Consider the following 11,179-nt stretch of genomic DNA (forward strand, 5'->3'; position numbering starts at 1 on the left):
AAGTTGTGTCATGCAAAATCCTTTTGGCCATGATTCAAATGCATATTTAACTACCAGTAAAAAGTAGTTTTGATTTTCTAACTTGATGGGAACAAATCATAATTTCAATAATTCTAACGGACTTTAGCCCGTGACTTCACGATTTTCAAAAATGGCGGCGCCCTGTCTGAGAATGAATGCTATTTAAGTTTGTTTTCAACGACTTACAAAATCAAAATTACTTTCTACAGGTAGTAAAATATGTATTTTATTGATGAACATTAGGATTATACATGACATTGCTTATAACATAACAATTTCAGTCTTGGAATCAGTCAGTATAAGGGGTCAATATAATATTACTTACGATAATGTCACTTCGACCACAACCTCGTTTCCGAGGAAGAAAGCGATATATCCATGCAAAATCCTTTTGGTCAGCAATGTGTAGTAAGCAGTCTTGATTATATAAACTCTATGAAACTTGAACTCCACTTTCTATCCTGGAAGCGTGGTTGGGGGCGAACCATCCGATTTAGTATATACCACAAGCTTCCACAAAGCTCACTTCGCACACACTAACAGCCAATTTAAGCACAAACTACGGACTCTGGTGGAAATCTGTGCATAGTGACACCATCACCCGACCCCAAGGAACAGTTGACGGCAACACAACAATTCGGCATGTCTTTGGTGACGTCGAGAAATCAGAAAAATGACGAGCTTCCTACACATTTTCTATACATTTAACGAGAAATCGTTCCTTCTATGACGTCACTGTAGGGCTCTGGCGACAGGGTTACGTAACCTGTCTGCGGTTTTGTTTGCGGGCGAGAGAGAAGCAGACGGCTTTTAGCAACTTTTAAACGCTTGTTATTAATTAACCACAATTCTTTTTTAAAAGAAATGGTGTTTCGTTTATGACTAACCAAAAGTCTTTCATATGCAGTGATAAAAAGAGTACCAAAAAATTGAGTTTAGTTGTCCTTTATCATTCTTGTTGCCAATGAAGGTGACTGAATACCCACAAGGCAGGTAGAGGGCTACGACCTTCACGCGCCTACGATGAATAACTTACGTCTTAGCACTACAGCCTGTCCTGTTCCTTGAGGCAAATTGGGACGGGATTACAGCTAGATGGTGACAAATCTAGTGAATACAGATGATTTCAAGTTTGAACGTCACACCTTTACTCTTCCCAGGGCGTTTACCCCTGCAGTTACGTGCGTACATAAGTAAAGTACTGGCTATTTTTCGGGAGGACGTCCACCAGCTGGATTCCTGTGGAATCCCAGAAAATTGAAGTCGGTATTTGCCTTTGGAGGAGGAATGAGTGATTTTAGTTTTACACCACTTTTAACAATATTCCATCAATGTCACATCTGGAGACACCAGAGATGAGCTTCACGCGTACTTATGTGGGGACTCGAACCCGGGCCTTCAGCTCCAACCAGCAGCTTACCCAAACGCCCTCGGAGATGGCGACGTTAGATTCCTGCTTTGATTGTTGTTTGGTCTCTTACTGAAAGCTGAGAATCGAGAACTCACCCCTATATACAAATGGCGGAACAAAATTACCTTTGTCTGCCAAAGAAGAACGAAGTCTGCCATAGATGATGAACTCGTGGACCTTTCCCATGAGAAGTGAGAAACGTGGAAGCCACCATGCAGAAACCTTGCCTAGTTAATTCTTCAGACTGTCTTCCTCTTGTGAGAGATGCCTGCTGTATCTGCTGCGTGTCACGGAAGTTCTCGATCATCCAGAATATTATAATGTATTTTGTAGAGCAGCCACCTGAACGTCCTATAGCGCCTTCTGATCTGTGGTCACCGTCAAAGCTTTCTCTCCCTCCTGAACTTCGCTTCAACATGCACTGACAAAGGAAAAGTGCTCCTTAGCTAGCCATTTTATTTGGAGAATAATGATGAAAGCGTTGTAGCCAGTTTGTCTCAATATCTGTGCTGCCCAATGACATACGTAGATATTGTATTTGGTCAACATGCAACCAGTGTGATATGAATATCACAGTACTTATGTGTTCAAAGGCAAAATGTATGGTGACACACAGCAGACCGAATAAGTATGATCTTTTCACTATCGCCATTGAAATGTTGATGCATCAAAAGACCTTTATGTCATTGTATGTAACATATGTCATATTTGGGATTACATCTTCTTAGTAAAGTACAAATTCTAGTACTTTTTGGTTGAGTCCCATCCGGGATCCGAACCTGCACCCTCAGAGTCAGGCACCTAATCACCAGCACACAAGGTCAGTCGCCTAACCCTCTCTACCGCCGCTACTTCCATAAAAATGGAAGTCGGACAACTGGTTGTCTGGACTGTGAACTTTGTGTACCCCTCTGATAAGCGTAAATTGGCACGGCTCCCACGGCCGAAAGCTTTGATGACACAATGCCATTTAGAAAGTGGTCAAATGTAATATATATCATATTCTTACACTTATCAGAATGTGTGTCATTTGAGCGTGTCTCATTTGAATGTGTGTCATCGGAATGTGTCTTATTGAAATGCAGCTTATTGAATTTTGTCTCATGGGAATGCGTGTCACTGAAATGTGTCTCTTTGGGAATGTGTGTCACTGAAATGTGTCTCATTGGAATGTGTCGCATTGGAATGAACTGTAATGCGAGTCTGACAGAATATCAGGCAGTAATGAATTACGTACATACATGATGTAAAAAGATGTTTATGAGTGAGAAGGTTAATGAACTGAAGTATGCCCTGTTCATTACGGCTCCACCTTCTTCTCCCTATTAAGATCAGGTACTGCTTCTCTCAGGTTTTTAATAAATGGATACGAATATAACAAAGTGGGCGAAATATGTTACATCGAAATGTGCCTCACTGAAATGTGTCTCATTGGAGCATGTCTCATTGAAATGTGCCTGATTGAAGTGTGTCTCACTGGACTGTGCCTCACTGAAATGTGTCTCATTGGAATGTGTCTGACTGAAATGCGTCTAACTGGAATGTGTCTGATTGAAATGTGTCTCACTGAATGTGTCTGACTGAAATGTGTCTCATTGAAATGTGTCTGATTGGAAAGTGTCTGGTTGAAATGTGTCTCACTGAATATATCCGATTGAAATGTGTTACCCTGGATTGTACTGTAATGCAAGTGTGACAGAATAACAGGCAGTAATAAATTACGTACATACATGATGTAAAGAGACTTTTATGAGTGTGAAGGTTATGTGACTATGCATATGCATCGGTCTTATCACTCCACCTTCTTCTCCCTATCAAGATCAGGTACTGGTTGTCTCTAGCTTTTAATATATGGATACGATGGCGGCTGAAAGAGAGAATTTTCAGTGCAATGAAAGTATTGCGGATGAACGAAAATATTGCTGCATTATAATTTACGTTACAACTTTGTATAAAATGAGTGCGTTTGGTTTTACGCCGCACTCAGCAATATTCCATCTACATGGCGGCGGTCTGTAAATAAGTCGAGTCTGGACCAGATACTCCAGTGATCAACAACATGAGCATCGATCTGCACAATTGGGAACCGATGACATGTGCCAACCAAGTCAGCGAGCCTGACCACCCGATCACGTTAGTCGCCTCTTACGACAAGCATAGTCGCCTTTTATGGCAAGTATCTATTGCTGAAGGCCTTTTCTACCCCGGGACCTTCACGGGTCGTTTTAAACTGAAGAGATATTTTATATGACTAATGGGACCATTATATTCAATCCACTTCATTTACATTACCACATTCATACTGTCAATACTGTCGATACTGTGATATCTTGTAACCCTTAACGACTGACTCAGATTTATGTACTTTTCAATGCGTGTATGTAAATATTTTGTTGAGGTGAGTCTAAATCAAACAATCTACAATATTTAAACTAAACATAAGGGCGTGTAGTCTATGACTAAACTAGTACAAACAGCGATCACTACCGTCATACTATGTAGTTAGGTAAACACGAGAGTGTGTTGGTCCCGTGCAGTCCAGTACATTTGCTGTACCTACAAACAGGCACAGTCTTACACCCACCACAACGTAAATAGTTACACTAACCTATCGAGTGTTTGAGTGTGGTAATGCGAGGTAAATTGACTGATTGGATATAAAGTTATGTTTATTGTTTCCGATTTTTTCGAAATTTATGCTCTGAAATGTCACACCTGCAATGTAATAGCTATACACTGGGACTTTACAGTTATTTGTTTATTCCAAAACGTATATGTGTTAAACTGGACGGTTTCAGTGAGCAGGGTGCAGTACGTATTAACGACGTTTCATTGTTATGATCTGTAATGAGTGAGTGAGTGAGTGAGAGTGATCGGTGAATGGTATTTAGAAGTTTCCATGAAGAACGAGGGAGACAGACTTACGGATATACTACTTCTTTGTCAAAGTGAGTGTGACATTTCGGGGGCGACACTATCTCCTTTATCAATCAAGAGTTCATGTAGGAATATCATATAAGTGAGTGAGTTTAGTTTTACGCCGCTTCTCAGAAAACCCATTGCGTGGGACACCAGATATGAGCTTCATACATTGTACCCATGTGGGATTCGAACCCATATCGAACCGTAAAGAAATCAGTAAACTAATTATTATATCAGAGAATACTTACACAAAGATCCTTGAATTATTTATAGATTTTAGAGGGGAATACATATGATGTTATGAATCAGTTAAACACACATATCCTCATTTCCCTGTTTAATTTGTAACACCATACTCGGCTACACTAACAAAAAAGAAGTTCGGGACATATGATATTACCCCCCGTTTCCACTGTTTGCATCCCTAACTTACATCAATTACTGGATTATCTGACCCGGAAAGGATTTTTTACTGGCCTCGCAATGTGATGGCTGTAGCCTAGTGGTTAAAGCGTCCGCTCGTCACACCGCATACCCGGGTTTGAGTCTCCACATGGGAACAATATATTATGCGAATTGTTTGTGTCCACCTCTCTGGAATATTGCTAAAAGCGGCATAAAGCTATACTCACTCACTCACTGCTGGCCTCCCACATATAGCTGGAATACTGTGCTTTGGCAATAAAACAACACTTACAACCATAATATGTGTAATATATGGGATAACACTTTATCAGTGAAGTATTTATTCTAGTACATTCCTGGGATGCGACTCAACCGAAGAAAAGTACGAGAATCTGTACTTTACTGAGAAAGCGTCACCTCAAATACAACAAATGTTACCTTTGACCACTTTCTAAATGGCATCGTGTATCCATAACACTAACAACCATTAGTCTTTACAGAGCAATTAATATTAAATGCACACAATACGACCCAAATCACCAGGCAGCCGGGTCGACTACCCACGAGACCGACAAGCAACACAATACACGCCAATCAAGTAGAAGTCACGTGAACTGCTTGTATAATAATATCAGCGGATTAATCAAAGGTACGGAGGTCGGGATTAACGAAAATGCTGATTGAATCTAATCTCATTTCGATCTCTTTCACGTTGGAATGGCGTCAATGTTTGTGTGTTGCCAAGGGTGACGACCAGCCTGGCCTGGAAGTATTTAAACCCCGTGTCGGCGTTCTTCCTCACGGACTCAGTTGTGAGCGTCACGCAAGCTACATTCACAGGTAATTTACCCCCACCCAACAGCAACCATGAGGGAAATCGTCCACATCCAAGCTGGCCAGTGCGGCAACCAGATCGGCGCCAAGGTGAGCTACTTTCTCTTATTGATTTATTGTATTGTATTTAGTTTTCTTAACTCACTCTTAAGACTATCATGTGGAGTCAGTTCTACAACTAGATCCAGCTGCAAGTGGTAAGATGTCCGCCCGTAACTCCCGCTTGAAATGTATTCAATTTATTTGGATTATTTCAAGGGGTTTGGGTTTAAGGTTAGTTCTATCGTTTAGGTTTATGATTAGATTCAGAGTAAGGGTTTTCATGAAGAAACCATATTCATGGGCATTGAAGGATAAACACGGGCGGAAAACTTGAGAATACAAGCATGAATCGGGATATGACACAGCACGTAGATGATAACATGTTCTTAAATTAGCGATATTCTCAACTGCCGCTTGGTGAGGTGGGGCAGTTTGTGGGTGACTGACTCATTAAACTACGTCCTCTCTCTCTCTCACTGTCTCATTAGTTGATACTTACACGAGATAGAGATATCGACACTTATGTAATAATATAATGTGACCAATTAGTTAAGTCTGACGGGTGACTAATGATAGTAAGTAGTATCGTCAAAATAACGCGGAAGTTAAATAGGGCCGGCCGTCTTATCTTCTTGGGCATTAAAGTGAGGTAAGATTTACGCGAGCGACACAGGCCGTAAGCTATACCTACACACAGCAAATCTCAAGGGCTTTGTCTTAAAGACTCCTCATGTAAGGAGGATACGCACCCTCTTTCAACATGGGAGATACAGCACTCGAAGGATTGTCTTAGCTACGCACATTAATATATCCCTGTATAAGGACCACAAACGTAGACCCTTCAAACAGATCTTATTTTACGATATCATAAATCTTTTCCTATCTCGTCTGCAGTTCTGGGAGGTGATCTCCGACGAGCACGGCATCGACCCCACCGGCACATATCACGGTGACTCCGACCTCCAGTTGGAGAGAATCAACGTCTACTACAACGAAGCTACAGGTGAGGACAGGAAAATAATATATACGACATCTAAGAAACAAAAAGTAACAATTTGTCGCACATTGATGAAAAGATAATAAAATTTACCACTTTCCTGTTATCCACACTAAAGCAAATATGGTACGTGCCATGTCTCCTGGGACAGGTGACCTTGTTTGAAATATGCCTTTGTTTACCCATCAGTAAAAGGGTACCCGGTAGGAGAATGTGATATAACTGTGACAGCTCTATCATCCAGCTACGGGTGTATACACTCTATGGAGCTTCGAATGAAAATATTCTAGTGTCTAGTGAAAGCGGCATAAAACTAAACTCACTCACGATCACTCTCTCGAATAAAATCGAGTGCACACTAATTCACTGAACGCCGTAGTGAAGACATACTGCATTGACAACTTTGAAGCAATAGGATGTGGATTTAGCGCTGAACATATCATCATAATCAAACATTTCTTTGTCACGAACAATTTCAGTCGCCGTTATGTTAAATACAAAGTCTACAAGGAATATTCTAGCTTGGTTGCAAGTCAATTTTATATGCTAGCGTGCAGGCAAGATTCTAGCCAGGAGAACTGACACGGTTTAACAATGAAATGTTAACACAAGAGATGACCTCACCATGTCTCAGCCAGTACCCGTATGACTGAAAACTGGTTCTCTATCTGTCTCTTTAATCAGAGAACAGTCGACCCTATCGCTCATACTGGTAACACGAAAGCAAACCCGCACAACCCAAGTTTCTAAAGCAGTTTCCACCAATACCACACACGTTTGAAACGTCAGCGTTAATGTCTATGTTCGACGCATGTGCGACAAACCAGTCATTTATACATGGACTCGTATGTTTGAGTAATGCTATCTCTTATCAGCTTAAGGCTAAGGGAACAACCTGACTGGGTATCAGCAAGATTATACGTGTCACGTGTATGTTACTAATACCATTCAAGGCGCCCTCTGCTGCGGCACTCCTTAGCAACGTAAGCCCAGTCTTGTAAACTGCAATCGATGGCTTATCGCTTGTGCGTATTGCGTTGTGAGGTAACAAAGGATTGGCAAATACACACCGGTAACGCTGGAACACTCGAGATCCGGGGCTATTGATTGAAAGTTCCGATTGATCAAAACAGATTGACACCACGTCAAGCTTAGACCTCTTGAGTCACCATAAACAAGCCAGGCATTTCATTAACTCAACAGTACTTAAATACTCTCTTTGTTGAGGGGGCTGCTTTATATATGGTTTAAACATGAGCTTACCTTATCTTCGTGCACGTTGATTGAAAGGGGGTGAGATGGGGTTAATTAAGCGCACTTGGTACTCTAATTGAGTTTAATATTTAATTCTCATTACTGTTTTCGTATAGGTGACCCATGAGTATTGAGGGGCATTCCATAGAATGGTATGAAACCTGGGTGTTTATTTATATCATCAATATCATGTGTACAAGGGCAATCCATTTTACCATTTGAAGTAAAATATTGTCATTTCTTGGAATTTTGGTTGTGTTTACCTTCTAACTATTTAGATACACACGTTTAGGCATACAACATATGAGGTATTCACTTCCCTCTAAATCGAGGGAGTAATGCTATGGTCCTCTCCAACCCCACCTTCCTCTTGTATTCGGCATCTTAGTGAGTGAGTTTAGTTTTAAGCCGCTTTTAACTATGTTCCTATGTAACATTGTGTAAAGAAAATAATTAACACCACTGAAACTGGATCTATTTACTTTAAATCTTCATATCTTTGTCTTGCAGGAGGCAAATATGTCCCCCGAGCTGTCTTGGTTGACCTGGAGCCCGGCACCATGGACTCTGTCCGATCTGGGCCCTTCGGTCAAATCTTCCGTCCAGACAACTTCGTGTTCGGTCAGAGCGGTGCTGGCAACAACTGGGCCAAGGGTCACTACACAGAAGGTGCTGAACTGGTAGACTCTGTATTGGATGTTGTTCGCAAAGAGGCCGAGAGCTGTGACTGTCTTCAGGGCTTCCAGCTGACCCACTCTCTTGGTGGTGGCACCGGATCAGGTATGGGCACCCTCCTCATCAGTAAGATCAGGGAGGAGTACCCCGACAGAATCATGAACACTTTCTCCGTTGTGCCATCACCAAAGGTGTCCGACACAGTCGTCGAACCCTACAATGCCACTCTGTCAGTCCATCAGTTGGTTGAGAACACAGACGAGACATACTGTATCGACAACGAGGCTCTGTACGACATCTGCTTCAGAACACTGAAACTGACCACACCCACATACGGTGACCTCAACCATCTGGTGTCAGCCACAATGTCTGGAGTGACCACCTGTCTGAGGTTCCCTGGTCAGTTGAACGCCGATCTCCGTAAACTGGCTGTCAACATGGTGCCCTTCCCTCGACTTCACTTCTTCATGCCCGGCTTCGCTCCCCTCACCTCCAGAGGAAGCCAACAGTACCGTGCACTTACTGTACCCGAACTCACCCAGCAGATGTTCGATGCCAAGAACATGATGGCGGCCTGTGATCCCCGTCACGGTCGCTACCTGACAGTAGCCGCCATGTTCCGAGGTCGTATGTCCATGAAGGAGGTCGACGAACAGATGCTTAACGTCCAGAACAAGAACAGCAGCTACTTCGTTGAATGGATCCCCAACAACGTCAAGACAGCTGTCTGTGACATTCCCCCACGTGGTCTCAAGATGTCTGCTACCTTCATCGGCAACAGCACTGCTATCCAGGAGCTGTTCAAGCGCATCTCCGAGCAGTTCACGGCCATGTTCAGGAGAAAGGCTTTCCTCCATTGGTACACTGGCGAGGGCATGGATGAGATGGAGTTCACTGAGGCCGAGTCCAACATGAACGACTTGGTGTCTGAGTACCAGCAGTACCAGGACGCCACCGCCGAGGAAGAGGGAGAGTTTGACGAGGAAGAAGGTGAAGAGGAAGCAGCTTAAGCTTCCCATGTGACTTCACAGACCTTGAACAAAAAAGTCCTTCAAAAGTAGATTTTCCAGACTGCATTCTGAATTTTGTTGAAAACCAAAAACAGTCAGTAGGACATGATTTGTTGTGTTTAATATTTTCATATTTACTTGTCCAACATGTGTACCCGTCAGTGACATCCATAAGAAAGTCGGAAATAAAGTTTGCTTTGAAGTACATCCTTTGTATTTGCTTGCTCTGGAACGGTGCATTCAATATTCTTAGACAGTTTTTAGACAGACAGCTTATTTATTTGAGTAATATCGGCCTTGTGGCCAATAATGCAGTTATACAATTTATTTAACCGATGTACAGTGGTCAACTGGGTGCAGATCTTGTTTGGAATACTAGTATATTATGCAAAAATACGGCAGTAAAATATATTACCCGACTGTTTCTTGATTTGAGGATTGATGGACCTCTATACGCTTTTCAAAGTTGTACGAAATACTGTTCACGCCAACATTCGTAATATTTACATTTGAAAAAGACATGATTCTCATCTTCAGCTGCCACGGCATTACATACTGTACACAAAAAGTCTGTTGTGGTGGCATCTTTCTTACATCAAAATTTGTTTATCTTCAGATTGTTATGGGAAATTAGGAATTCGCAGTGTGCACGTATTAGGTGTTTGTTTTTCAATTCAGTGATATATGGTTCTAAGTGAAGGTTATATTTGCACTGTGAATAGTGTTTTAGAAATGTTGAGCTGCAAACATCATTATGCCAAGTCTGGTTGGCTATATCTTTGATGCGTTGTTCGAAGGTTAGGATGAATAACTGTACGTCGCCAACGCCTTGGTTTAGCCATACAAGTGAAAACCCGTTTCTGAATAAAATAGATCTTACACTCGACACCCAATTAATTTTGCCCAAATCGTCAAACACTTTGAGCATCTTATAACACTGTATGGGATAACGCTGTGGATTCATGTGTAACAGTCTGAACCAAAACTTGATTACTTTGATCTGACTGAAGACATACATTGGATAACGTCCAAGTTCACCGAGGATGGCCTTGTTGGAGGCAAATTTTCCAATTTTGAGAAATCTTTTAAAATACATCATTTGAATCTGAATACTTGTGTCCCCAAATTTCAGCTCCATGGAGTAGTATTGGTGCTATCTTCGTGTCAAATATCATCCGTGCCGTAGCGTATGTTATTTCCTGATTTTCCTAAAGATTCTAAACAATGAAAGACAGGCTTTGTTTGTGTTGTGCAAAGGTTTCACACACTTTTGTCCATATTAATCGTGATGAAAACACAATTCCAAGATATTTATAGTAAGTAACAACCTCCATAGGTTGATTACCATAGAACCATCTCTCCTATTTCGTCAGAATTCCGCCATTTCGAAATACGGTGATATTGACTTTTTTAAGTTCAACTCCAGTTCCCATTTTAAACAGAATGAATCTAGGATCCTTAGTTGCCGTTGCAGACCAGTAACACTCGTGGCGAAAAGGACGACGTCGTCGGCAAACATTAGTAGCAGTAGATCTCGTATATACTGAGTAACGAACACTCCACTGTTACAAGACTTATACAGTTCGTTGGCAAATTCATTACTAAACA

At 41.7% G+C, this 11,179-nt stretch overlaps 1 protein-coding gene across 1 annotated transcript; it reads left to right on the plus strand.

The window, feature by feature from the left end:
- Positions 1-5,491: 5,491 nt before the first annotated feature.
- Positions 5,492-9,778, plus strand: LOC137258942 (tubulin beta chain). The gene is made up of 3 exons (XM_067796640.1): positions 5,492-5,683; positions 6,530-6,638; positions 8,397-9,778. The coding sequence occupies exons 1-3, from the start codon at positions 5,627-5,629 to the stop codon at positions 9,569-9,571; spliced, it is 1,341 nt and encodes a 446-aa protein (XP_067652741.1). The 5' UTR covers positions 5,492-5,626; the 3' UTR covers positions 9,572-9,778.
- The last annotated feature ends 1,401 nt before the right edge of the window (positions 9,779-11,179 follow it).

Source organism: Haliotis asinina, chromosome 12 (genome assembly GCF_037392515.1).
Source record: "Haliotis asinina isolate JCU_RB_2024 chromosome 12, JCU_Hal_asi_v2, whole genome shotgun sequence".
In the NCBI taxonomy this organism is placed as follows: domain Eukaryota; kingdom Metazoa; phylum Mollusca; class Gastropoda; order Lepetellida; family Haliotidae; genus Haliotis; species Haliotis asinina.

Coding starts and splice junctions, on each gene's coding strand:
- LOC137258942 (XM_067796640.1), top strand. CDS start 5,627: ATGAGGGAAATCGTCCACATCCAAGCTGGCCAGTGCGGCAACCAGATC. Junction 5,684..6,529: donor GCAACCAGATCGGCGCCAAG/GTGAGCTACTTT, acceptor TCTCGTCTGCAG/TTCTGGGAGGTGATCTCCGA. Junction 6,639..8,396: donor CTACTACAACGAAGCTACAG/GTGAGGACAGGA, acceptor TTTGTCTTGCAG/GAGGCAAATATGTCCCCCGA.